At 42.5% G+C, this 27,769-nt stretch overlaps 4 protein-coding genes across 6 annotated transcripts; 3 read left to right on the top strand and 1 right to left on the bottom strand.

Annotated features, from left to right (window-relative positions):
* Positions 1-231: 231 nt before the first annotated feature.
* On the top strand, positions 232-5,391 carry LOC136552386 (pentatricopeptide repeat-containing protein At2g15980). 2 transcript variants are annotated; one of them, XM_066543933.1, is made up of 3 exons: positions 232-1,839; positions 4,801-4,951; positions 5,074-5,391. In XM_066543933.1, the coding sequence occupies exon 1, from the start codon at positions 373-375 to the stop codon at positions 1,762-1,764; it is 1,392 nt and encodes a 463-aa protein (XP_066400030.1). In that variant the 5' UTR covers positions 232-372; the 3' UTR covers positions 1,765-1,839; positions 4,801-4,951; positions 5,074-5,391. The 2 variants fall into 2 exon arrangements, with proteins under 2 accessions (XP_066400030.1, XP_066400031.1); XM_066543934.1 differs by having other exon boundaries at positions 4,780-4,951.
* A 3,625-nt stretch (positions 5,392-9,016) lies between these two features.
* Positions 9,017-14,557, top strand: LOC136552385 (probable (S)-ureidoglycine aminohydrolase). The gene is made up of 13 exons (XM_066543932.1): positions 9,017-9,216; positions 9,356-9,496; positions 10,281-10,368; positions 10,454-10,530; positions 10,940-10,979; positions 11,208-11,274; positions 12,187-12,272; positions 12,812-12,893; positions 13,175-13,231; positions 13,468-13,506; positions 13,642-13,712; positions 14,084-14,137; positions 14,229-14,557. The coding sequence occupies exons 1-13, from the start codon at positions 9,153-9,155 to the stop codon at positions 14,299-14,301; spliced, it is 939 nt and encodes a 312-aa protein (XP_066400029.1). The 5' UTR covers positions 9,017-9,152; the 3' UTR covers positions 14,302-14,557.
* A 2,377-nt stretch (positions 14,558-16,934) lies between these two features.
* On the top strand, positions 16,935-20,479 carry LOC136550186 (putative casein kinase II subunit beta-4). 2 transcript variants are annotated; one of them, XM_066541674.1, is made up of 5 exons: positions 16,935-17,358; positions 18,047-18,265; positions 19,488-19,597; positions 19,680-19,842; positions 20,203-20,479. In XM_066541674.1, the coding sequence occupies exons 1-5, from the start codon at positions 17,157-17,159 to the stop codon at positions 20,331-20,333; spliced, it is 825 nt and encodes a 274-aa protein (XP_066397771.1). In that variant the 5' UTR covers positions 16,935-17,156; the 3' UTR covers positions 20,334-20,479. The 2 variants fall into 2 exon arrangements, with proteins under 2 accessions (XP_066397771.1, XP_066397770.1); XM_066541673.1 differs by having other exon boundaries at positions 16,939-17,358; positions 19,680-19,845.
* A 3,766-nt stretch (positions 20,480-24,245) lies between these two features.
* Positions 24,246-27,020, bottom strand: LOC136552384 (ATP synthase subunit delta', mitochondrial-like). The gene is made up of 2 exons (XM_066543931.1): positions 26,586-27,020; positions 24,246-24,929 (listed from the first exon to the last, which is right to left on the bottom strand). Exons 1-2 carry the CDS (start codon positions 26,850-26,852, stop codon positions 24,585-24,587), a joined length of 612 nt encoding a protein of 203 aa, XP_066400028.1. The 5' UTR covers positions 26,853-27,020; the 3' UTR covers positions 24,246-24,584.
* Positions 27,021-27,769: the final 749 nt, after the last annotated feature.

Genomic DNA, 27,769 nt, shown 5'->3' with positions numbered 1-27,769 from the left:
CCCAAGAGCTCGACGCTAGAGACGCTGGCGCCGAGCTAAAGGTCCAAATTTTAAAATATTTCGTTGCTGACATCGAGCTAAGGGTCCAAATTTTAAAATCTTTTTTTTAGGATATATTTATATATTATTTAAAAAAAAGACTAAAAAATAAAAAATTCAGAGGCCCGAGAGACACTAGCCGAGATCCAAAACTACTCAGCTACTCTCCGTGGGCCAGTGGTCGTGTCACAGGTACCCGAGCTGCTTCGCGCCTTCGCCAGCACGACGAGCTCGACGGGGACCGAACACGGTCTTCCCAGACCCGATCCTGGTCGTCTGATTACTCATGTAGAACCAGGCAACCAACGCACGCCACGCACCGGAGGGTTCTCCATGGCCGCCGCCGCCGGCACACGCTGCCGAGACCCCACCGCCGACCCCACGTCCCAGTTCTTCATCGACGCCGCCCATCCGTACGCAGTCGCTGCAGCCACCGCGCTCACCTCCCACCGCACCAAGTCCAAGTGGTCCCACCTCTCTTCGGTCCCCGTCCCCTCCCCACTCCCGGCCTCCGCCGCCGCCGCCGTGCTTCTCCTCCTCCGCCACCGACCGCACACCGCGCTCCGCTTCCACGCCTTCGCCCTCCGCCGCCTCCTTCCTTCCCGCTCCCCTCCTCCTCTCGTCTTCTCCGCCTCCGCAGCCCACGTCGCGGCGGCCTCCCGCCTCCGGGGCGCCGCCCTCGCCGTCCTCGCCTCCGCCTCCCGCCACTACTCACCGGCCCAGATCTTCAACGCCCTTGCCGCCACCTACCGCCGCTTTGCCTCCGCCCCATTCGTCTTTGACCTCCTCCTCCTTGCCTACCTCCGCTCCCGCCGCGACGCCCTCGCCGCGGCCTCCGTCGCCCGCCGCATCCTCGCTGCCGGCGCCCGGCCGCTCCCCTCCACCACGGCGGCTCTTCTTCGCTCCCTCCCTTCCGCCACCGCGGCCCTCGACATGTATCATCAAATCTACACGCATCCAAGTCCACGGAGCAATCACCTCCTACTGCCGACCGTTCACACCTTCAATTCCCTCCTCCTTGCTTTCCACCGCGAAGGCAAGTGTGATGGATTCAAGATTGTGCTCCAGGAAATGGGCAAATATTCCTGCAAGCACAACGTGTGCACCTACAGCATCATGATGGCTGAGTACTGCAATGGCGGACATGTGGAGACGGCACAAGCACTGTGGGATGAGATGATTCAGGAAGGGATCCAGCCTGATGTAACTGCGTACAACACAATGATTAGTGGATATTGCCATTCTGGGGAGGTAGGGATGGCAGAGGAGATGTTTAAAAATATGTTGATGGGCAGGATTGATCCAACTGCCACAACGTTCGAATGGTTGGTTAGAGGGCATTGTATGGCACGGGATGATGAGGCAGCAATGCTTGTGCGTGCAGACATGAAAAGGAGGGGGTTTGGGTTGGCGCCAGAGACTATTGAGGAATTGTTGGATGGATTATGTCAAAATGGGAGGGTTGAGGATGGCTTGGGTGTTTTGCGAGAGGAGATGAAGAGGGAAGAGTTTGTGCCAACTCGGAGGAGTTATGAGGTGTTGATTAGGGGGTTTTGTGATGAAGGGGAGGTGGAGGTGGCAATCAAACTCCAAGCAGAGATGGCTGGAAAGGGATTCAATGCTGGCAGCGAGGTGTACCATGCATTTATTAGTGCCTATGAGAAGTCTGAAAACTATGAGATGGTGGAGAAGTTGAGGAAGGAAATGGCGGTAATGGGCACTTAGGATCTGATATTTGGCTTGGATATTACACAGTGATGCCTGGATTTCAGCCTGAGCTTATTGCAGTTGAGAACTCTGGTAAATCACCTGACTATCTTTACACCACTCCTCTTCCTTTGATTAAGTTGCTTAGTTTAAAAACCAGCCATTTGTTATCTTGAATTTGTTTATTCGTGTAGTTTTTGTTCTTTTTTCTGCATGGCATACAACAACAACAACAACAACATAGCCTTTCAGTCCCAAGCAAGTTGGGGCATGGCATATTATAATCATTTATCTCAGAAAATTTGACGTCTAGTCTTGAAACTTGAAACGTCAAATCATCCGAATTGGTGCTAACTTGTTCTATAGGTGAGAGGTGTGTAAAGCTTGTATGCTTCAAACTGATGCTAACAACTGGTGTGGAAACATCACGTTAGAGCAGGCATTAGTTCCATATTCTACCCAGTCACATTCATCTAAATGTAAGCGTCTGTTGTAGTTGTGTGGTTGGCATGAATATTTATACCTGTAAATTGTGATTCATAGATGATGAACAAATAACAATCACTTAAACAATATAAGTATGGTGCCAAATGCTATTTCAGACAATACCTAAATGTTACAGCACTTAGTTCTGATCCGTGTAGGATATCTTAGAAAAGTTAGTAAATTCTGTAATAGTTGAAAGATAATTCTCAATATCACATATCAAATGCCCTTTCTGGTTCACTTCTCTATCTTTGCCAACTGCCCCAATTGCAAATTCATTAGCCAAAGGACCCCAGTAAAGCTATAAGCCTATAACTGCTGCCAACAACTATTTCACATTTCCTCCCAATGGCATGGATCACAACAGCATAGATACTGCAGTCGTGGCCAGGTTATGGGTACCAACTCATTCCAGAGTGGTGCAACAAATTCTGAATTCGATGAAGGAGTTCACTCCTAACACTATCCTGGCGATTGATGTTGGAGAAGTATGACCGCTTGATATGCAATAGGATAGTTAGTGTCTTTTAATAGATCTCTTTTGTGCTTTTGTTTGGTGAACTGGTGCCCCCAATCTGTTGATCTCTGTAAACATTTGCTTTTCATAAAAGCAGAGATATTCTCCTTAAAAAACTCAGTCCAGAATGGTGATATATGAATGATCTCTGGAGTTTATAAGGTCCAGGTCCAGGTGTCCAGCTAGAGACTTTTCACTTTGCTTGAAAATGTTGTAGTATTTTGTGTTAACTTGCTGTTTGGTATATCGGGGAATTAAGTTGATGAGCCACACTATGAAGCTATGGAGAGAGTCATCGAGCAGCGCCTGCGAGGAACGATGCAGATATCAACAAACCAATTTGGTTTCATGCCCGGAAGGTCAACCACAGAAGCAATCTTCTTAATAAGACAAGTTATGGAGCGGTTTAGAGAGCAGAAGAAGGACCTCCACATGGTTTTTATTGACTTGGAGAAGGCTTATGACAAGATACCAAGAAATGTTATGTGGTGGGCTTTGGACAAACATAAAGTCCCATCAAAGTACATGACCCTCATCAAGGACATGTATAACAATGTTGTGACTAGTGTTCGAACAAACAATGGTAACACAGATTACTTCCCGATTAAAATTGGACTTCATCAAGGGTCAGCCTTAAGCCTGTATTTCTTTGTCTTGGTAATGGATGAGGTTACCAGGAACATATAAGGGGATATCTCTTGGTGTATGTTGTTCGTTGATGATGTAGTGTTAGTGGACGAAAGCCAGACGGGAGTAAATAGGAAACTAGAGTTATGGCGGCAGACTCTTGAGTCTAAAGGTTTTAGATTAAGCAGAACTAAAACCGAATACATGAGATGCAACTTTGGCGGAGCTGCACAGGAGGAGGGAGATATGAGTTTGGAAGGTCAAGTAGTGCCTAAAAAGGATATCTTTCGGTATCTAGAATCGATGCTACAGTGGGATGAAGATATTGATGCGGACGTTAGCCATAGAATCAAAACAGGGTGGATCAAGTGGCGACAAGCTTCTAGCATTCTCTGTGACAAGAGGGTACCACAAAAGCTAAAAGGCAAGTTTTATAGACCGGCGATTAGACCGGCTATGTTGTATGGAGCAGAATGTTGGCCTACAAAGATTCGACATGTTCAACAAGTGAGTGTTGCAGAAATGCGTATGTTGCGATGGATTTGTGGTCACACAAGAATGGATCGAGTTCGGAACGATGATATACGTGATCGTCTAGGGGTAGCACCAATTGAAGAAAAATTTGTCCAACATCGTTTGAGGTGGTTTGACCATGTCCAAAGGAGTTCTAAGCCAAGCTAATAATATGATGAGAGGTAGAGGAAGACCGAAATTAACATGGAGAGGCAATAAAAAGATATTTGAAAGCTTGGGAATATACCTAGAGATCTATGTTTGAATAGGAGTGCTTGGAAAACAGCTATTGAAGTGCCTGAACCGTGACTTGGGGCTCTTAGGTGGGTTTCAACTCTAGCCTATCCCAACTTGCTTGGTACTGAAAGGCTATGTTGTTGTTGCTGTTGCTGCTGCTGTTTGGTATATGCTTGTTAAAGCTCAGTTACTCACTGTATTGTGATTGTCTTGTTTGCCTCTTAACAAAATCCTGAGAACAAATTGAGAATTAGTAGATCAGTACTTAACTGCAAAACTTTTATAGTTGGAATTGATTTCCAGTCTCTAGCGAAGTAGCAATAGCTGAGAGAGCTAAACTTGAGCTATTGTGTAATCGAAAATGGAGGCACCATTGCGGCCAAACTTATGAGCCAACCTCTCATCAGCATATTCCACTGGCATAGTGGTAGAATAAGTCCAATCGAGTATGCATCGTATTATGTCAAAGTTAAATGTCTCTAGTGATAAGGTGCAGAAGTGTGGCTTTATGTGGTGGTCCGCACGCCATATTCCTGATGTTTAACAGAAACCATGTAGTGCTGGCTAATGTTGTTCTAGAGTGACTTATTTGAACAGACATATTAGAAATTCTGTCATCATGTAGTTTACATGATATGTTGTTGATATGGAAGGATCATATGTTCTTCCTGCAGACAGCACAATGGAAAGCACAGGACAAGCAGCATCTATCCCCAGGTAAATCCTTCTCTTCGCCAACAACCTTGTGAGAGGGTTCTCAGTCGTGGTGTTGCTGAATAAGGGGCAGATGACTAGATGAGGGCACTGGGCATGCTCAGCTTTCAGGTAAACTTGTTGTCTTCAATCCCCCCATCTTTTTACCTTATAGAACCCCACAAACTTCTCTTCGCATGTCCTTAGTTGTTACACATAATACTGACCCCAGATCCCATTTCGACTCCTTGTAGGCAGTCATTATGTAATTACTGAATCTGTCCCTCGTCCTGCGCCGGACAGAGGGAGGTGAAGCTTCTCACAGCAACAGCACCACGGTCCACAACTGTCTGCCTGTTTGGGAACGCTTATACGAGAATCGATTTTAATCTGATCAGGATTTTCATGATAAGCTGCGATATAAAGAATCTGCTGTATAAACAATTGAGAGTGTTTGGCAATCTTGCCCATAGATTGTCTGTTCCTGAGTGTAAAATGACATGTATGCCCCTTGAGGCTGATGACACCTCATTTGTTCACTGAATATGAGCTAAGGACAGTTATGGTACTAATTTTTTGTGTTTGCATAATTAAAAGTTTGTTCCAATAACTAATGTTACACAACATGAAATTAACACAAGTCTGGACAAATTGAGATGGATGCAACAGTTAATCAACCAACCATAGCTGTGGCTATAGCATCACGCAAAGCACTCATATCCATGTCATCTCCAGAAGCACTTCCTTCACCTGAGCTGGATTCGGGTCCATTTGTACCATCTTCTTGGATATGCGATTGAAAGTCAGCATCATTTATGTTATTATCTCTAATGAAATTATGAAGGGCCATACAAGCAACTATAATTTTTTATTGCTTGTTCACCAAATATTTAGGGCAACTTTAAGAGAATGCGCCATTTCATCTTCATGACTCTAAATGACCTCTCAATCACGTTTCTCAGACTTTGAATGCGAATGATTGAACACCTCCTTCAATCCCACCAGAGTACGACCATGTTGCCATTCAGAAACATGGTACCTTTGTCCCTTGTATGGTGCAAGATACCCTTTTTTTATTAGGATATCTTGAATCGACTGGATAATACTTTCCTACATTTTTAATGTACAAGTTAGTTAAAACACACCTCAGATCCTTGTACATTGCAAAAAAAAAAATGCATTGGAATGTAAATGATTTATACCTTCGGGAGGGTGTGGGAATTAGTTCCTTGTATGTGACTAGAGTATCCAATAAGACACGACTATCATGCACAGATCCGGGCCAACCGGTGACAACAAATATGAACCGCATATCAAAGTCACATACTGCCATTACATTTTGCGAAGGATAACCATGGTGGCCAATGTATTTAGGTTGCTCATGCAATGGAACAGTTACATTTTGCGAAGGATAACCATGGCGGCCAATGTATTTAGGTTGCTCATGCAATGGAACAGTTAGTATATGTGTGCCATAGATTGCACCAATGCAATATTTGAAATGAGGCCAAAATCTAGCTTCTTGTAGCTTAGGATGTATAGAACCAAAATCTAGCTGCACAGACTATGTCCCTAACCATGCTATGCATATATAATTCGTCCATTTGCAATACAAAATCAAACCTACAATCCATACATCGGTAAAGACAAGTACCTGAATAGATCTTGGACAAGGGATGGTTGAATCCAGCATTAGCTTGCAGACTTTGAGTCGGAGCAGAAGAAAGGTCGGAGCAGAGGAAAGGGCGACGGGGAGCACGAACGGAGCCGGCCTCCACCGAACGGAGAGATGTGGTCACCTCCGAGGAAGATGACGGGGAGAGGGCTAGCTACCAACCGAGCAGCGGGAGTGGCGCCACGAACGTCACCGACGAGCGGACAGGGAGAGGTAGCGTGACCCAAGGCAGCGGCGGCGCAAACCCTAGCGCTGGAGTCAGCGAGCGCGGACTGGGGAGCGGAGGGGCAGCGGGTTGAAATAAGTCCGCGGTGGGGAAAACGCACCCCTTCGCTCGCGGTGCGAGAAACGCACGGCCCAGTGCATTTGGGATTATTTCTACCTCCCGCTTATCTGAAGAATCTAAAATAATCGAAGGTGTTTGGGTGGGATTATCACTTATTTTTGCCTCGGTTATGATTTTAAGCGGAAACAAACACGCCCTGTGTCTGGCCTAGAGTTGTTATTTGAAGTCCTGCTACTGCTCCTGGCCAAGGTGCTTATCACACTGTCACCTCTGCACCTTATGGTGATCCCTCACCAACTAGCAGCTATCCACCTCTTCATAGCCACTTGAACACCTGCCACCCAGGCTCACACAGTCTCTCCGCACCCCTTCAGGGGCTATCCCCCTCCGCTTATCCTGTGGAACTGCAGCGATTTCATCAAATGGATTCGCAGGTCAACGGGCTTCGCTTCTTTGACGATTATGTGTTGTGCGCACTTCAAGCATGTCTTTGTTGCTCTATCCTCTTTACCTGTCAGCACAACAGAGAGTCTTGTATGTCAGAGTCACTCGGGGTATTTAGCCTGGTTTGCTAGGAGAGTCAGTCCGCCTGCCTATCTTGATCCTAGTTGCACCAAAGCAGTGGTTGCCTACAATTGTACCTACTTCTCTGACTCTGTAGTTGGATGGCCTGCTAAAACAGATACAACATCGAACCAGATTGTAATTGGAAGCCTCCACCAAGCCAAGCCAATATATGTATCAGTATAGATGGTTCCTTCTCTGAAGCTAGTATGGCCGGGTGGATGGGGATTCATGATTCGTGATGATGTGGAAGAGATGCAAGCAGTGGTTTCAGTTGCAGGAAAGCTTCGAAGGGTGAGGGATGCATGCAAAAGTGGAGGGCAGCTATGGCTGCTCTCCGTCAGGCAAAAGAGTGATGTATGACAAGGATTATCCTTGAGTCTGACGCTCTGAATTTGGTGACTGCACTAACAAGGCCCACTTTTGATCATTTTCAATTCGGTGTATTGGCGATATAAGCTTTGCAGTCTGCTGTCGATGAACTTCACTGAAAACCAGGGTCATCCATTGTCTGTGCGAATGCAATTCAATTGTTGACGCCTTACCAAAATACAGCTGTAGCCTAAGTAGGGATTATGCACAACTATGTTTGAATCAATTCCTCTTTTTTTTTGTAACCGTTTTGGTGGCCAGCAGTTTAGCTGTGCCTGTAATGCAATTGATTTCTCCCAATTCCTGCTCCAAAGGAAAAAAAAACACTGACCTGCAGTGTAGTGTACCTCAAGGGCGCTGGACAGGGTAGTGTACACTCAATTGTGCCCAAACAACCAGGGCCTGTTTGGATCAAAGAATTCTCAAAGGAATTTTGAAGGAATAAATTCTAAAGGAAAGGAATCACTTTTATATAGTGTTTAGGAATGCTAAGTTTCTTTCCAAAGGAAAGGAAACTATAATAGTGCAAAACATAGGAAATAACAACATCCGCTCCAACTTAAGAGAAATAATCTCTGCTCTCCCTCTCTTGCTATGCTTGCTCATGTTCCTATACTTATTTTTACATTTCAAACAACTCAAAATATCCATTCCTTTGTTTTGAAATCCTATAGATTTTCACTATTCACCCTATCTCATTTCTGCAGGGTTTTTCGTACTTTTGTTTTGTATTCCTTTGTTCCTAACAATTCAAAGTATTTTTTTTCACATAAATATGCAAACTAATAGGTGCCACTAATTTTTAGTCCGTGCCCTAGCTAACACCAACCGGTGAATCAGCCGATGTGAACAGTAGGCGTCCATGAACCTATCAGGTGAATCAGCCGATGTGAACTATAGGTGTCTATGAACCTATCAGGTGAATCAGCCGATGTGAACAATAGGTGTCCATGAAACTACTTTTGGGATTCAAATACCACCCGACGAAACTTTAGCTGATTACAAATATGCCATACATTCTGGTGGTGGATCGTTAGTCATCGGTCACTATATGTAGTCCCGTGTTGAGTGTGTGGTTGATAAGGTAAAGTATTATATTTCGGTGAAACCACGGTAATCAAGAGAATATAAATAAATGGTTAGATTAAAATACTAGGGCATCATTTTTTTTTTTTTTTTAAAAAAGATCACTTATATATATAAAAAATAAATCCAGAAAAAGGACGATAGATGCCATCCAAGTCACCCTGTGGCCCACAGCCCACCACCAAACCACTTGTCCACGAGTGCGCTCATCTCGTGACCTCACACTGTGTCATCCGCACTCTTCCCGAGTTCCCACCTTCCTCCCTTGTGCGTTCCTCCCAGCCATCACCGACTCCGCGCCTCCGCTGCCTGCCTGCTTCCCACAAACATCGCCAATTCCTCCGCACAAAATGATGAGCATCCACCGTCTCCGCCCCCTCGTCCCCTTCGTCCTCTTGGCGTCGCTTCAATGCGGTAATGGCGCCAAAACCCTAACCCGCATCCCCACCGCGCTCCGCCGCTGACTGTGGCGTCCGCACTTCGCAGTGTCCACTGGGCCAGTCCTCGCTCTTGCCTCACTCGCTTCGCGGTCTGTCGCTTGATCCGGCTGCAGGTGCGGCGGCGGCGGCGGCGGCTGGATACGGAGGTGGCGCCGAGGGATTCTGCTCGGCGGAGCCATCGAGCGAGTGCTCCGGGGGGCAGCCGCTCTACTGGAAGGTCACCCATCCCACCCTCGCGCCCGCGCACCTCCAAGGTGCGTAATCGAGGACCAGCCTTGAGTTGCTCGTTTTTGGAGTGGCCGGTGGTGTGTATATTTGCTCTGCGTGGAGCTTGGAGTGAGCTTCATAAATCGAAATCCAAGATTTATTGGCCATTCATAGCTGCAGCCTTGTAATAAACCTTGTGTTTTATGGACATATATCACATCCTTTGTTTATATGGTAATAATACGGGTGTCACTGGCATCCAATTGGTGATCTTATGCTACATGCTTTTAGAGTTTTTTTTTCGTGGAGATGAAATGAATTGGCTGAGATATTCTAGTATCTACATGAGAAATTTACTTCTTGAATCTGGAAAGCCTCAGAGCTGAGCGGGTGGAAAGTGGCTGGCCCAAGGGCTCTTAGGAGCCCAAGCAATTTAATGGGTTAAGATGATGGTTAGACTCAATGATTGGGCCTAGTTGACTTGAATGCCGAGGAGCCCAGGCAGGTGGTCAGGGTTACTGGATCCACCAGAGCCAGCGTTCTAGAAATGCCAGTTCTCACCACTGTTATAGATAGATTAATTAGTGATATGATCATATGAAAATATTTGACCTTACCTGCATCCTGCTAAGCATTCAGAATAAGCAGATATGTTTTTCCTGATAATGCTCTGATCTGCATACCTAGAATGAAAGCTTGTTTGCTTATCTACTTTTTTGCTTCATTGTTTATTTTTTATAAGCTAAGTCTTGTTGTTTCCACAAATACTGATGCTCCTAATTCCAATCATTATTTATTCCATCTAATGGTGATCCTTTTTTGGAACTCTAGATTTACCTGGCTTTACACGTAGTGTTTTCAAAAGGGATCATGCTTTAATAACACCAGAGAGTCATGTATTCAGTCCTTTGCCTGATTGGTATGACTTCCTTCCACTTACAGTTTCTATTCACTTTCTAAAGCTATGCTAACATCATGTATTTTACAACCTACCCTCTGTTTAGGATCAATACCTTAGGAGCATATTTGATCAGTCCAGCTATTGGTGCACACTTCACTATGTATCTGGCAAACATGCAAGGTATGCTGTTTGTCCCATTTGCAAAACCATAGATAGAAATATGAAATATTTGCATATGTTTTCTTATATATTCTTTTTTGGGGACTTATATGACAAGACCCGGTACCGGTAGCAATATTTTCTAGTCGGTGGTCATGTTGCACATAGTTCGATATGATTTGATCTCATTATTATTCAACAAGTTTCAATTATGCTCAGATATGATTTTCTACTTCTATAAAGCTAGATATTTGTTTCCTACCATATCATTGAAGTGGCTAGGAATAAATTAAAACATGTGGTTCTATCTGCACTGGGTACGCCCTTTATGTGGTTCTATCTCTTTACATTAGTACATGTTATTTTTAATTATTACTGAAATGAGTAGTTGGATAATGACATATTCTGAAGTAGTGTTTGTGGGGTGCAGATGGTTCAAAATCAGCCCTACCACCGAAAGATGTTGAAAGGTTGGTCCCTTAACTAACACTAGTTAGAATAACAATAATGCATACGTGTAACTACTACCTTTTTTAATAGTACAAGAAATGGATCACTCTAAGCAACAAGTGCTGTGCGCACTTAGCTAAATGTTTCATTCTGGCAGTATCCAGCTCTTAGTTTGGCTTGGAATTGTCACCATTCCATTTTTTTTTTTATTGAGGTTTCCGCTGCCCTTATTGTGAACGACTTTCCAGGCTTGTTTTTGTACTACAAGGGAGCATTTCGTTGACTGTGGGGACTGGAACTATCCATTCTCTGCTGGTAAGGCTTTATCAGAGTGCTTGTCTTTTTTTCTTCTTTCTAAATCTTTAATCAAAGTAATTCTGTATATCTATACACTCAATTCTCATACACAACTCTAAGCATTGGGGTTTGAAAGAATACTAGTTCCATTATATGATGGATTCATAAGGCTATAAAGGCATAGTTTTTGGTTTATTTATGCATAACTTAATGCACCACTATGTTCTAAGGGCGAACCCATTCAGCTTTAGTACACTTTTTTTTTTTTTTGCTTGCAGCTTCTGTATCTGGAAAATGTTACTTTAGTGTTTATGACCATTCAATATGTTACTTCCTCCATTCCAAATTATAAGATATTTTGGCTTTTCCAGATACATATTTTTCGCTATGCAGTTAGATATACACTATGTCTAGATACATAGTAGAAGCAATGTATCTTAGAAAAGCCAAAACATCCTATAATTTGGAACAAAGGGAGTACCAAGGAAGAGTATCCAACAGTGTCCTCAGTTGATATACAATTTTATAAGTAACTGAAATTTTCTGCTCCTGGTTTGCCTTTTCTTTTTGTCATAGGATGCCGTAACTTACAACATCATGTAATTAGTCCTACATATGTTTCAGATGCGGAAATCCTTGTTTGAGTCGCCTAGACCCTTATTCTTGTTCTTAATATAATGATACACAGCTCTTCTGCGTATTTGAGAAAAAAAAAGTTGCAGAAATCCAAGGCTGATGCAGTCTATCAGTTTTTTAAGAGATATCTATGAGAGATTGTAAATATTCAAATTCAGTAGCTTTCCTAAATTTGTATTCTCGTGCTTTAAATAGTTTCTCAATATTGATTATTTCTGGAACTTATTCCTTGTATACCCACTTTGCATAAGTTCTGCTGATTCTGCACTGATGTGGCTTACTAAATAAGTGCAGGTGGATTCCTATGCATATCTTCCTGCAAACACAAAACATTCTGTGATCTCAGATGAACCAACCACTCTTGTTATATTCGAGAGGAGGTATAATAATTTCATGGAGATGCTACAGTTTTGCTGATGTATAACTGTAGAAATTTGATTGCTTGTTACCACTTCTATTTACATAATTGCTGAAATCCTGTTGTTCATCTGTCTATTTACTTCATCAATTGCTGGCTCAGTCACTTGTGTTGGACGCTTAGACTGGTGTGAGGTCATGGTCGTTATAACCTAGGTCGTGGTGCGAATGTAACTGTTTTGGGTTGGTAGGAGCAGGCTTTGCCTCTCCTCTAATCTTTTTTCTTTAATGAAATGACATGCAGCTCTCCTACATCGTTTGAGAAAAAAAGGTGTACTAAAATCCTCAAGATTTGGATTAAGTTTCTTATAGAAATGGTTGAACTTTAGGAAAACTAATAAAAAACTAAAGCATATGTTGGCTGTTTCCCTTCTCTTTGGTTATGGATATTATATTTGTTTAACTCAGATGCAGAAACTTTTCAGTTAGCGCTTCAGGTTCTTTTTTTCATTTTTAATAAAATTAATTACACTAAAGACCTTTCTCAATTCTATTCCCTTAGGTACATTGCCATTGAGGATTCCCATCCTGATCTAATTGTCGGTTCAACAGATAAGCAACCCCTTCTTGAAACCCCGGGAGAGGTACAATTGGCCTTATATCTGTCTGTGCATCATCATCTACTCTGTGCACCCAAAAATACTTGGACTTCCTACCATTTAGGAGGCCCGTTTTTTACACCATGCACATCAAGTGGCATAGTAAAATTTGTTTCCTTTTCTTTTTAGAATCAGGATGTTCAAACGTATTTATGGCTGCTTTCACTTTTTTTTTGTAAGATAATGAATCATGTTAGTTATTTTAGCTGTCATAATCTCAGGTCCTCAGTGCTGACGTAATTTGTTGTATCTTGTTTCTTAAATAGGTATTTCTACTGAGGAAGCTGCTACCAACTTCTCTGTCCTATGACTTTAATATCCATGTAAGTTTGGTCACTTTATGCTCATTATTTTACTCAATGTATCCCACATTATTACACTTAAGACAGGCACATGACATGCAGCAGCCCAAGCATCATTTAAGCTCTTTCTTAACCGCATATAAATTACTCACTTAATACTGAGTTAGAGACATTATTTGGAAGGGCCTGAAAGTTTGTTGCCTTTTTCTTTTATCTCATATGATGAGCATTGTCTAATATCCTTCTCTCATATGCAGATAATGGACTTTCAACCAGGCGAATATCTCAATGTAAAGGTTTGTAGAATTTGAGCCTTTGAGGCGTTTGGGCTATAATTGACTACTGGTCTTGCTGCATGAATCATGTGATGTTGTGGCACTATCCGTACATCTGGCCCTGAAGCTTTTTTTTTTTTGGTTTATTTCTACCAGGAGGTTCATTATAATCAACATGGACTTCTTATTTTAGAGGGGCAAGGAATATACCGACTGGGGGAGAGTTGGTAAGTAATTTAAAATCCTCCTTTTGTTTTAGTTTTGTTTTCTTCATGTTAAGCTTTTTAACCTTGTGCAACCTTGGAATAGCAGCCTATGTTCTGTATAGAAACTTAAATATTTCATATAAGATTCTTTGCTTCGCTGTGGTATAACTTCTAGAAGACATGAGCTACAGAGATTAACAACCCATTTATCTCATTAAACATATGATATGTGTCACCCCTTTACGCCTTTTAGTGTATTCTTTGCTAATATTTACGAATTATATGCACAAACTGCATGTGTTCCTTTTTTCCCTATTGAAGTTCTTAACTTTTGTTTACATATTATACTTAACCCCAATAAATTCTGAAGACCACTTCTATTGATTACACAGGTATCCGGTGCAATCAGGAGATACCATTTGGATGGCACCGTTTGTTCCTCAGTGGTAAGTGTATGCCACCTTCGTGTTTGACATCTACTGACTTGTCTTTTTTCTAGCTAGCTCATGGCTGTTGTCATAAACCGTAACGTTCCAGGTATGCTGCCCTTGGTAAGACCAGGACGAGATACTTGCTGTACAAAGATGTCAATAGGAATCCATTGATATGATCGAGAAACCAGAACAGTAAGGCAATAAATCAAATGGTGAGTTGTGCTAGGTATGAAGAAATTCAGTGGGAGGTGATCAGAGGAATGAGAAAAGGAGATCTTATTGTATGTTGAAAAATCTTGAAACCAAATAACGTGGGAAGTTGAATGTTCACTTGTGATGTTCATCACTGCCAGTCTTTGGTGACGGGTGTAATTTGAATTGTGATGTAACATATTCTGGACGGCAACTAGTTAAGCCTTGTTTGGTTCTCAAGTCCATGGACTAAAAGTTTTAGTCTACTTTAGTCCATCAACTAAAAGTGAACTAAAGTGGTGTTTGGTTCCTTAAACTAAAATGGACTAAAGTGGAGAGAGAAAGGGCAATAAATGAGAGGCATGGGTGTCCCCAACATCTTTTAGTCCAGTTTTGTGGATTAAAGGATTTTAGTCCACTTTTAGTCAAGTGTTTGGCTGTTTAGTTAAACTAAAATGTAGATTTTAGTCCAAAATGCTTTAGTCCATGGGAACCAAACACCCCCTTAGATATGTTGTGGCATTTGTGAATGGCTAATCCCATGAATTTAGGTGATGTTTGGTTTAGAAATGATACTGCAAATATATACGGTATATATCTAGGAGGAATTATTACAGGATAATCAGTTTTTCATTTTGTTCGGTTCTAGTCAGGCACAGGTACCGCCCGAGCCCGACGATTAACGCTGGATTTGCACTGGCCTGGGACCCTATCCAGGGGACTTTTATACCCACGTGAACCAAACAAATTAAGGATTCAGATTTTAAACTGGTGTGGGACTTGATTACGCACAAAGTGCACCAAACAAATTTAAATGATTCAGATTATGCTGTGAAAAAAAACGTCTCAAAATTATTGAGCTAAGCACTTTCTATGTGTGGATCTAAAAATTAAGCATGTTCCTAACGCAAAGATGCGTGCATCAAGTATATGGGGGCAGTGGTATGGTAATGGCAAACAAATATATGTAAAAATAAAAAGTAGGTATTTTTTTAAAAAAAAGAAGAGATAATTTCAAACATGCGTATTATATTTATAGTGGAAATAGAAAATAAAAGATAAATATAGTTCTATGATAGTTCCATGTTACAACTTACATCTATATATACTCTCAACTAGGACTTTCTATTTCGAAGTGGAGAAGATTAGATCCAAGTTATGATAGCAAATCTAGATGAATACGGAGTAAACATCATGATCATGACTATTATCTTTAATTTGCCTGCCCTTTTAAAAGGAAACCGAGATGTTATTTTCTTGCATATATCAGGACATGATAAATGCAAAAGGAGATGTTTGTATTTTATTTTTTTTACTACGCATGTATCATTCTTCGGTCCCAAAAAAAAATTGAGCCATACGATTAGAACGGAGCTAGAGCAAATTAAAAAAAACACGCTTGCTTTTGTGGATACTAAATTTGAGCCATACGATTAGAACGGAGCTAGAGCAGATTAAAAAAAGCACGCTTGCTTTTGTGAATACTTAGATTTATATCATGAGGCAGACGAGCTCATAACTCGGTTGGCTCATAACTCCCCACCTCTGCATGCGCGGTTTGCGTGTTGTAAAAAAAAATCCCTAACCACATGTCTAAGGTCCGGACCAATCTCACGTGGGTTGCGATGCCGTTGTGTATGGGTGAGACAGAGGTTCTGGGGTTTTCTCAATCTGTATGAAAATGTCTTCTTCTTAAGCACAATGTTTGGGGGCTATCTTACGTCCCGCGGGTGGAGTTTTTTTAGATTTATATCATGAGATGAAGTATTGGTCTTCTTCTTAAGCACAATACTCGGAGGCTATCTTACCCTGTGAGTCAAGTTTTTTTTTAATTTATATCATGAGGTAGAGTATTTTATGTGTGTTTGACATGCCCCTAACTAGAGCAGATGTTCGCAAAGATTCTTAAGCTAGACTTTTCTACGGGTCTGGCATACAATGAGCTAGATCTTCTATCCATCCAAATCATATCTATTTCGGTTCTGTTCGCTTGAGCTTATAAGCCAGAATCAGCTTTATTTTTTGAGCCATGAAACAATATTTTTCTCTCCCAACAAATCAGCCGCAACAGCAGTAAATTCTGCCGAACAAAGCCTTCGATGATTCGTGCTACACATATTTTCTTTTCTATTTTGAGGTTTATATAGCATAATAATAAAAACTACCAAGTTGTTCAAAGAAAAAAGAGAGTCAAATTGAAGTCCTTTAAAATACTCAGAACTATTTTCGTGCAATGATTTAAATTGATGCTTGGCTAATCATCATCCCACCACTCAGCTGAACCTGACTAATTAAACACAACCAGCCAAAGACATCTGAAACGAATTAATTAACTAAATAAACATGATAAACATCTTTTTTTTAATCGCGAGGAACTCTGAGGGTGCGCTTTTTTTTTTTTTTTTTGAAAATAACACACTCTGACCTGTGGCTGCACTTCAGGAGGATATAATTAATAAACAAAGTTAAAGCAAATCAATGCCGGATTGGATTGCAACGGCAAATCGCATCACATGTCCAACAAAATATCTGGAGCTGTACGACATTCCATGATCACCGGCAGCTGGAGTAGCTGCTTTGATTCCGACCCCTGTTTCCTTTCCTTTTTGCATTCCCACCCGCCCATCCCCTCAAAATTCGCAGCGTGTCCCTCCCTCCCTGCGCTCGTGCTCGCTCGCCCCTTTCCTCCACCCCGGGCGCAGCAAAACCCTAACCCTACCGTCGCTCGCCCCGCGGCGCCTGCCAATGGCGCGCCCCGTGTGAGTGTGCGAGAGAGGGGGAGACCTAGAGCCCGCCGCTACCCGGGGAGGAGAGAGAGAGAGGAGGGAGAGGGTGAGAGATGTATAAGCAGGGGGGAGCGGGCGGAGGGGCTGGGCTGGACCGGAAGCGGATCAGCGACGCGCTAGACAAGCACCTCGAGAAGGCGGTCGCGTCGCCGTCCACGTCGAGGGGGTCGGCGGGCGGCGGTGGCGGGCGCGACCACCACCGCCTCGTCGTGCCGTCCTCTGTGTCGTCCATCCCCAAGGGCCGCTGCTCCGAAGGTGACGTCACGCGGTCTTCTCCTCCTTCCCCCTCTCAGTTTCAGTTTCAGTTTCAGGTGCCGCGTCGTGGTCTCGTGGCGTGCCGCGAATCCGTGCCTATTTTGGTGCGCTCATGAGGCTGTGGTAGCTGTGTCGCGTTTCGGTACAGTAGGATGCAGGTGCGGAAGGAGATTGGTTTGGCGATTGGGGTTGCGAAGTCGTGGTGCACCTGCTCCGCACATGGTTGTTGATACTCAATTTTGAATGGCCGTGGCTGAGATTTTTGTTCAGTTTTTGCCCTTAACATGTGGGATTGGCACTTGGAGCTTGCTGACATTGTATTGATCTGGGGAATATTGAGTTTCGAGTGTGTTGAGTGGGCTCTTACTGGTGGCCGCATTAAGTTCCAAAGGCTTGGTTTGATTCACTCAGATGTTTTTCTGTTTGACGCAGTGTTTGTTTAGAGTGATACTGATATAACTGTGGGAAAAAAAGGAACTGTGTGTAATACTAGAATATGCTTTTGAAGTTGACATATGGTGTCATGTGATGTAGAACATTCTACTTTATTCCTGTTGTTACAACACAGATCTTGTCAATTACAAAAGTTCTGCTTGCTGTTGCTTTATGGTAGGTTGTATATAATGTTCGATTTGCATCGTAATCCATAAGCATGTGTGCATTGACATTTTCATCCTTAATATTCCAGGGGAGTCTGATTCTGATAGTGAAGCCTCAGATGTTAGCGGCTCTGATGGAGAAGACACCTCATGGATTTCATGGTATTGCAACCTAAGGGGGAACGAGTTCTTCTGTGAAGTCGATGATGACTACATTCAAGACGACTTCAACCTTTGTGGCCTCAGCAGCCAAGTTCCTTATTATGATTATGCTCTTGATCTCATTTTAGATATCGAGTCATCTCATGGTAAGTGTTCTACATAATTACTCATGCACATTAAACCTCATGATCGATGGATGTATGTGAGCCAAACATACACTAATGCTATAGAATTGAAAATCATAAAAGCTTTGCTGGTAGGATGCAGAGTCCCATAATGGGGCTCTGCATTTTCTGTTCCTAACAGATATCATGCTTGTTCTTATAAACAGAAAAGGTGAAAGAATAGCTGTATATTTTGATCCGTCCCTACAACTGTTCTTTTCAATCAGATGTCTTAATCTGGACATACAAGATGTTGCAGAATGCCATGTATCAAACTAATTATTAATCTAGTTTTTGGACACATCTTGAGAGCACTATTTTTTTTCCTGCATGAAATGTGTTACACCCAGCTCCATTCAGTCCATCATTGGGCTGGCAGTAGTGGTTTGACCGAACATGTTCAGTTCTAGAGTTGTAGTCATCTTTTCTAGCCTTTAGATGTTTTGATCTGGTAGAAATATAAGATACTTTAGAATTCCATGTTTACAACTAACAAATTAATATATTTTCCCAACATCCACAAGTATAATGGATTCTAGTGGACAGAGGTAGTACTTATTTATTATTTCTAATATCATCTTCATGAATTTTTGTAGTTCAATGTTTCTGTTGGTGATTTTTTTCATTGAAACTATGGTGCTAGGTATCACATGATCAATAAGAGTGAGTGGAAATTTATATCTGAATTTGGTCGTTGCTAGCGTTTGGTTTAAATATGGTGCTAGGTATCACATGATCAATAAGAATGAGTGGAAATTTATATCTGAATTTGGTCGTTGCTAGTTGTTTGGTTTAAATATGTTAGTCATTTTGAATAGCTTTTTTCTATATGTAACATGTAAGGTATGTTTGGATAAGTAGGCAGAGCAATTAGCAATCCACGTGACCAAACCATTAGGTGTAGTTTGGTTTAAATTGTAGTCATTTTGAACATTTCTTTTTTCTGTATGTAAAGTGTGTTTGGATGTCGGTGGGGAAATTAGCAATCCATGTGACTGAACCGTGATATAAGATATATCTTTTACTATTACTACTCTGTTTTACCTTTTTTATATAATTATTACATATTTTATTTATGACTCTTGTTGGGTTCCTTCTCTAGCCTACACCAAATTGCTTGGGATGAAAAACTTTTGTTGTTGTTGTTGTATCCCTTGGTTACATATCCCTTTTAGTGATGTTCTTCAGTTATGTAATTGTGTAGGTGATATGTTCACCGAGGAACAAAATGAGCTCGTAGAATCAGCTGCAGAGATGCTTTATGGGCTGATCCATGCACGATACATTCTGACCAGTAAAGGACTGGCTGCGATGGTACATGTTCTGCTCTAACTGGTGTACTCAATTACTCACACTTTGATGTAGTATTATTTATTAAGGTTGCTTTCTTCTGCAGCTCGAGAAGTATAAGAACTATGACTTTGGGCGGTGCCCGCGTGTTTACTGCTGCGGTCAACCATGCCTACCAGTTGGACAATCAGATATCCATCGATCTAGTACTGTGAAGATATACTGCCCCAAGTGTGAAGACATCTACTACCCACGGTCCAAGTACCAAGGCAGTATCCTAACCATACTCTTACCAGACTGTCTTAGTGCGTATGTGTTTCAAACTTTGACCTCTTCGTGAGAACCTAAACCAACGCTATTTTTGTACCAAGTATGACACTGAGAATGGGCTGCCAATGTTCTCATATGTGTTTGCACCTATTCACCTACAGCTCTTTGTCGGTTGGAACAAAAAACCGTTGAACATGAAAACTGTCCACAGTGCCCACCAATCACCATGTGTTTTTCAACTCCCATAGATTAATATAAGTACCTGAGATGCGTTAGCGCTCTTCTGTGCTATTGTGGTTCTGTAGTTGCAGAATGTTTGCCATTTTGTTATATCCTGCTATTTTCTTAACCTTGTTCAGACATCGACGGCGCATACTTTGGGACAACGTTCCCTCATCTGTTCCTGATGACATACGAGCACCTCAAGCCGCAGAAGCCCTCGCAGCGCTATGTTCCTCGTGTCTTTGGCTTCAAGCTCCACAAGCCATGAGCCTCACGTATTTGGCTTTTAAGCTCGACAATCACAAGATGTGGCACACTGGGGGGGAAGACGGGAGTTTTGCAAGGTCAAGGTCCTTGAAGACTACATATAAGAGCGCCGTTGGCAGATCAGTGGATTGGTAAAATTCTATCATGCTGCAGTGTGCTTGTACCTTAGCTGGCTGGCGGCCTATCCAACATTTGAATGTAGCTCTAAGGATATCAATGTTGTTGTAACCTAACTGCAATTGTTCTTTGATTAGTAAACCAGGACCCCCTACAATGTAGAATATGGGCATTATTTATGGCTTTGCAGAAAATCGTTATGCTGTCCTAGCAACCCTTTACCTATTTGGTTCTCGTAAGATGGTCTTTGAATTTGATAGTTTACAATTATATTTTGAATTGTGATTTGTGATGGATGAGCCATCTTCATTGCGTGCGCTCTCATTTAAATGCTAGCTAAGGCTTTCATTGCCTGCACTTTCATTTAGATGTTTGCTAAGGCTGAGCCATATTTTTAGAGCTGCTGTGCTAAATGAATGCACTATCAATGCGTTTAATAGTATTTCTATTTCATGAAACTAATTTGGTACTTTAGATGTTAGTGTATTTTCTTAATAAAATTTATCAAAAATTTATATAGTTATAGGATAAAATAGGGTAGATTTTTTGTTGCCATCGTTATGGTAGGAAAGTACCAACCATATATAAGGTAGACTGATGAGCTAAGAAAGTTCTGCCACGGGTGCAGTTCGACAGCGAGCTAGTTTATCTAGACATTCATATAACCTTCTAATAGACAAAATTGTACTCTATCTGTTTCAAATTATGAGACCGTTTTGACTTTTTTAGATACATTATTGTAACTATGTATTTAAACATAGTGTATACCTAAGTATATAGCAAAAACTATGTATTAAAAATGCCAAAACGTCTTATAATTGGGAATGAAGATAGTAGTAACCATTAAAGTATCAATCATCGGACAGAGTAATGTAGCTATTCTCATTTACACCATATGGTGTATTATGCCATTATACCACTTTATGACTGCTTACAACCAAGCGTTGCCTTCAGAAGTCGTTAATTAACTAAGAAATCAACTCCTGTAATTTGCAAGTTTGAGATCCTTATCACACTTGATTTTATCATACTAAGCATACTAAGCATGATTACAATCTAAGAAGTGAACATACAACACTTCAGGGCATTGCCTTGAACAACTAAGGAATGAAAACTAAGTGACTTACATCAAGGTGGTTGTCATACATACACATGACTATTACGCGTTGTAAAAGAGAGAGGGATGCTTAGGTGTCTGTCTTGGGTTTAGCTCAAGGATTGCTGAAGTTCTGGTTCAGCCGCAAACTTGGCCTTCGACTCAGGGTAGCCCCTTTGGTCGCTTCCGTTCCTACATGGGTGTAATTTTGCATAAGTTAAACATGGGGCTATCAATTGCAATGCTCATGCATGAACAAGATAGAGCATTAAACATAATTCATAATGTAAGTAGGGACAATAGGTTGACACTTATGGTTAAAGGCTTAGCTTAATTGGTTGTTGTATTGATTTGCTCGACCATCCTAAATGAGGCATTGGACCTCCCATGACCAAGGGTTAGGCCTGACCCAGATGGCATCAAACCATATGTCCAAGACTTAGGCTCTAGGATTTGGTTAGTATATGGAAGCACTCTGATTTGGAGCGTTTGTGTGGACCATCCACTAACATATGCCAGGTTGTCCGTAGGTATAGGTCAGCGGTGTCTAGAGGTGGTGTCTCGCTGCATGATTTCTTAGACCATTTGAGTGGTGAGTCGGATTATCTACCTGATCAAGATAGAGGTTATGTGTCTCTAGGATGCTCTGGGCTATGATGGTGGACCGCCCAAGAGTATGCTTGAACCATGCGTATATGCAGGATCGAGTCTCTAAGCTTATACATAGAATTTCTAGGGTTAGCGGAATCCGAGTTGAGTCTGTGGACCATCCGTGAGCTCTAGACATAACTCACATGGCTCTAGTGGCTCAACTTTGTGCACATCAAACTTTTGGTAAGTACCATCGAACCAACAGGGGATTTAGGATGCCTCAAAGTGTGAGTTTTGACTAGGTGGACCACCCAGGCGTCGAGGCTCACTATCTAGCTTGCCAAGAGCAGATTGGGCCATGCCTTCCAAGGGGGATTGTTCCTAGAGTTTGCTAGGTCCCTAACACATTAAGGAGGTGCAATGGTCAACTTGTGCACATGTGAAGTTCTAGTCATCAATGGCTATCCTACCTTGTTCACAAGAATAGATGGCAAACTTAGGTTTGGCTTTACTAGCTCGGTCTAGAGCTTACAAGAGGTCTTAGACCTTGAGCATGGTGCCCAAGATATGGAGTAGAGGGCTTGGATGAGCTTCTCCTCTCCCTTCTTGTCTTCATCCCCACCAATCTCCTCGAGGGTAGGAGTGATTCTACCCTAACAATGGGGAGAACCTTGGTGATTTCCCAATTGTAACCCTTGGTGCTCCTTGTTTCTTGGCCTCTTTTTCCTCTTCCTTCATTTCCCTTTCTCCTTCTTGCTCCTCCTTGAGCTCTTGCTTAGAGAGAGGGAGAGAGATGTGTGTGGTAGAAGTACACTGATGTGTTGAGCGAGGACACTTCAGCTGACATGTGGGCCCTAGAGGAGTTAGAGGTGGACAACTTATAAAATTGCATGGACTTCCTCCTTGAGCTCTTGTTTAGAGAGAGAGAGAGATGTGTGTGTGTGTGTGACAAAAGTACCGATGTGATGAGCAACTTTGACTGACTGATTGTCATTATGCCATGACAGATTTTGTAGGTCCAGAGTCGGACCATCTGTCCACCACAACTTTGACTAACTGACTATGCTAACTTGCAAACATGGCAACTGATGGACCATTCAAACAACTATAATGGGCCATACAACGATTCAAAAAATGTCATGTTTGTTCAACTATACATAACATATATTATGCAAATAGGAGTTTAACATGCCCATGCCTATAATGATTATGTACAGATCAATGAATGTATGCTAGGTCGTTACACTAAATAAACAACAAATGACAAGACGATTATGCATAAATCAATGAATGCATGTTAGGCCGTTACAGTAAGACATTTTCAAGAGACTTTCTTAAACTCTCTCCCTCCCTCCCTCCCTCTCTCTCTCTCTCTCTCTCTCTCTCTCTCTCTCTCTCTCTCTCTCGTGTGTATTTCATCCTCTAATATATTTTCTATATCTTGTGCGTAAAGAGCTAGTACCGTTATCCATCTTTAGCTAGCAAACAATCCAAAATAAAGGATAGATATGTACTTAGAGATCTACAGAGAAGATGTTGAAAGGTATTTTTTTCACTAAAATCTCTACTATCAATTAGGAACTCTTGGAGTTGCCCTAAATACACAATAAATGACAAGCCAAAGAAGACCTAAGGCATTTCTCAAGCTAACCTCGGGCTACGCCGCAAAATAGCTCAACGATACGCCTAACCCACCCTGATACTTCTGTTCACTATTTATATATATACACAAAACAAAGTTGTGCATAGTGAAAAAAAGATGCACTTCTAAAGGATGCATTTCAACACTGCCATCTTGCTTTGCCATACAACTACTCCCTGTGTCTCGAAAAGGATGCACTTCTAACTAAAAAGCTTAGTCAAACTATTCCCATTTTGAACATTTTTAAAAAATATATAATATTTACTAGATCAACTAAGTGTCATTAGATTCACCATGGAATACATGTTTTCATAGTATATCTATTTGAAACCATAATTATTGAATTATTTTCTATAAATTTAGTTAAATTTACAATAGTTTCACTCGATTGGATCTAAAAGTGCACCCCTTTCAGAACAGAGTAGGCACTCGGAAGATGGCTGACTCACAAGAACCAAGACATCTCATGCAGTAGCATAACAGTAGTTTATATTTCTCTTAAAAATAGACATAATAATATTTAACAATTTACTGGAGCTATGGAGGAACATCAATTTCATCTGATCCAAGGCCCCAACTCAACGGAAAAAGAAAGCAGCTCCGGGTCTTGAGCTCATAGTTAAAATATTCACCAGTACAAAAAGAAATCCATGCAGGATTCAGGTAACAAGAAACAGATATCCATGTTTTAGATGGAGTATAATTTATTTAGGATCATTCCCTCCATCCCATGTCCATGAGTTTGCAAACTTAAACTCACTCTAAAATTGTAGATGAAAAAGATAGACAATTTAAGATGCCACCAATTAACCGGTCAATGCAGCATTGAGCGCACTGTGAACATCGACTCCGATCTGAGCCTCAGCCTTCTCCAGGTCCGTAGAGGCCGAACCAAGCTTGGCAGTGAAGTCTGCGAGACCCTTCTGAACCAATGCTGGGTCGATCTGATCCACAGGGACAGCCTCAACAGCCACAATATCAGCAATGGAGTTTGCATGAACGAAAGCAAACCCACTGCTCACAAAGTACTTGGTCACGTCATTTCCCTCGTGTACTGAGAGAACACCAGGCTTGAGCTCTGCAATTGTGGCAACATGGCCTGGCAAAACACCCATCTGACCAGTTGTAGCTGGTACAATTACCATGTCAACCTGAAAACAAAATCACATCAACCAAAAGCAACAGAGGATGAAAAAGGTTGTCAGGGAAAACTGCCACAAGAACCATATCATAACTACACAAGAAAGCAATAAACGCCAGAAACTAATTCCTTGTCGGACAGATAATGATAGTAAAACATGACGGAAGAGAACATGCCCTGAAACCTATGAACAGTATACATCACAATGTAAAGAGTTACATTTCCATACAGAGGTTTGCATGACAAGTTGACAACAAATAAGCAGTGCAAAATGGTCTTGATGCAAAAACATGACGAGAAGATTCAGTTTAAACAAAAGCATGGATCATACTAAGATCACCCTTCTGTCCAACAGTACCACAGAAAGCACTTTGAACTATGCACCATACAGCATTTTATAAGTATAGAGATGATGGCATACCATGGTAAATACATGAGAACAGATGAAAGGACAAAGCTATATTCACTAGTAAGAAACTAGGTTGCAAAAAATAAGCCATTCTATTCACAGCAAGAACAATCCTCACAAGCAAAAGCAAAAAATGATGAACCAAAAAAGAAGTCAACTGTTTATGTGATTTTTAGGGTGCGCTTAAGTAGGAATTTGGATCTTAAAAAATGTGGGTTTTGGTGATCTGGATAACCTAAACCAAAGATATGACATTAACTACTACATGTCAAAGTAATAACCTTGTTAAGGCACAAATGTACATGATAAGAATCTGTCTAAGCATGATAAGAATCTGTCTAAGTTTGGCTCACTTATCCTTGATTCACCGCATCAACTAATTATGGATAGAAAACGGAGCAACTAACCACACATCCATACATGACAACAATCAGACATAACTCTGTAGACGCCAATATAGAAAAAGTGCAGAACACATAATAGGATTTCATTTGATGTAGCATGCTAGATAGAATAAAACTTCGATTATATAAACATTAGAAAACACTTAAAGGAACCTGAAATGTGGATATACACAATCTTCAATCCCATAAAACATAAAGAGCAAAGTGCATAAAAGGAAGCTAAGCAGGCATGTACTCCTATTTTGAGGGCTTAAAGATGTTCAACCAGGATGCTCTGAAATTACAGCAACTCGTGTGCATCCACTAAACTCCAAACAACTGCAAGCGTTATCAGCAGCAATCACTTTGTAATCAGTAAACTTAGACTCTGACACTTCTATACATATATCAGTTAAACTGAATACAACCGAAACCATTTATCTCACATTGGCCTATCCAAGAGAGGCAGTTCAAACTGCCCATGGGCCCCGGCAACCGAAGACCAACACAAACAACAAAATTACAAAACACCTGATTAATTATCCAACATCCTCTAGCAATTAGAAACTCTGTAGGATCACATTGCATCGCAAACATTTGACCTCAACAAAACAAAAACGCAGGCTAACGGCATTCATTGCACCACCTTACATCGAATCCACAACCGCTATCCAAAACACGGACTCCGGACGGAGGTTCACGTCAACCCGTGAGAACCAGATCAAGGCAGGGGCATGCCTCCTCAAAATATCCCCCCTACAGGACCAACCCAATCCCCAGACCGTGCAGACCACAAACCCTAGAAATCACCGTACACACAGATCTGGGACCAGAAATGGCGAAGGGGCGGGGGCGGCCGGATGGGTCTATATACCTCCTTGTTGGCGATCTCGGACTTGTAGGGGAGGACGAAGTTGACGGTGAGCTTGGTGGGGATGGTGGCCGGCGTGGGCGGGCGCGGCTGCATGAGGGAGAGGGGCGTCGTTGGGGGCTCGATGTTGGGGGCGACCTTTTTCCACGCCTCCACGAACGTGGAGTCCTCGGCGGCCTCCGCGGGCACCTCCGCCGTGGCGAGCGCCCGGCGGGCGATGGGCGCCGCAGCGGTGCGGGAGACGAGACGGCGGGCGGCGTGGCGTAGCATTTTTTTCCCTCTCCCTCTCTCACTCGTTTTCCTCTCTCCTCGCCTCGCCTCGCTGCCCTTCACGGATTTTGTTTGACGGAGGATGCGGCCGTGCGGAGTAGGGGAGAGCTCAGCTGGGGGTTCAGGCGATTTGGAGAGGAGAGTGGGGAGACCTGCGCCTGCGGTTGGGCTGGGCTGTGTTGTGCTGGACCTGAGCGAATTTATATTTGGTCTGGGCTTTTATTTTTGCTTAACCCTCCCCTCCCCTGTACGGGTCCAGCGGGTGCGGGTAGAGGGCGAAGTGCGAATTTTCACCCATGGTTTTTGGGTTTGGGAACCTGTGACTCATCGGATTTGGTTTTGCTTCGAACCATGGATTTCCATGAAGGTCTAAAATAGATCATTTTGAATCAAAATTCCTGTCTTGGTGTCGGGTTCATAAATCCGGGGTCCTTCGCGGACCGACTTTCTCATAAAGGCTCGGTCCAAGCAGACAACGTGCAACCTATGGGCCGGCCCAAGTACCTAAATGACAAGTCAAATGGGCAATCGAATCTCCGGCCGGGAGACCTGGCCGAGGAGGAACAGCACCCGCTTTCCGATTCCGGACCCACCTCTTCGACTGGAGCGCTCACTTTGGTCTCCAGCCCGCCTCCGGACGGCCTCTCCGACCGGAAGGTCTAGCCAAAGCACCACTTCCGACTCCGACCCCATGTCTCCGACCGGGGTACGCAAAAACCATGTTCACTGCTCTTCTCCGACTGGCGCAATCAGAGCCGACTGGGACCAACCGACCGGTGCCGCCCGCTCGGTAAGGACAAGGAAACGGGCGAAGAAAGCAAGGCAAGGCGCACAAGTCAAGCCACGATACCAGAGACCATACCCTGTACACCTGCAAAAACAGTACTCTGCAATCTTCCTGACACAAAAGTGTCGTA

Source organism: Miscanthus floridulus, chromosome 4 (assembly GCF_019320115.1).
Source record: "Miscanthus floridulus cultivar M001 chromosome 4, ASM1932011v1, whole genome shotgun sequence".
In the NCBI taxonomy this organism is placed as follows: domain Eukaryota; kingdom Viridiplantae; phylum Streptophyta; class Magnoliopsida; order Poales; family Poaceae; genus Miscanthus; species Miscanthus floridulus.
This window is presented reverse-complemented; position numbering and strand designations above follow the sequence as displayed.

What these genes read in the sequence shown, in the direction of transcription:
- LOC136552386 (XM_066543933.1), top strand. Translation starts at nt 373, where the DNA reads ATGGCCGCCGCCGCCGGCACACGCTGCCGAGACCCCACCGCCGACCCC.
- LOC136552385 (XM_066543932.1), top strand. Translation starts at nt 9,153, where the DNA reads ATGATGAGCATCCACCGTCTCCGCCCCCTCGTCCCCTTCGTCCTCTTG. An exon ending in CTTGGCGTCGCTTCAATGCG is followed by an intron (nt 9,217 to 9,355) that starts GTAATGGCGCCA and finishes ATCCGGCTGCAG; the next exon opens with GTGCGGCGGCGGCGGCGGCG. An exon ending in TTCTTGAAACCCCGGGAGAG is followed by an intron (nt 12,894 to 13,174) that starts GTACAATTGGCC and finishes TTTCTTAAATAG; the next exon opens with GTATTTCTACTGAGGAAGCT.
- LOC136550186 (XM_066541673.1), top strand. Translation starts at nt 17,157, where the DNA reads ATGTATAAGCAGGGGGGAGCGGGCGGAGGGGCTGGGCTGGACCGGAAG. An exon ending in AGATATCGAGTCATCTCATG is followed by an intron (nt 18,266 to 19,487) that starts GTAAGTGTTCTA and finishes GTAATTGTGTAG; the next exon opens with GTGATATGTTCACCGAGGAA. An exon ending in ACGGTCCAAGTACCAAGGCA is followed by an intron (nt 19,846 to 20,202) that starts GTATCCTAACCA and finishes AACCTTGTTCAG; the next exon opens with ACATCGACGGCGCATACTTT.
- LOC136552384 (XM_066543931.1), bottom strand. Translation starts at nt 26,852, where the DNA reads ATGCTACGCCACGCCGCCCGCCGTCTCGTCTCCCGCACCGCTGCGGCG. An exon ending in CCGAGATCGCCAACAAGGAG is followed by an intron (nt 24,930 to 26,585) that starts GTATATAGACCC and finishes TTTTGTTTTCAG; the next exon opens with GTTGACATGGTAATTGTACC.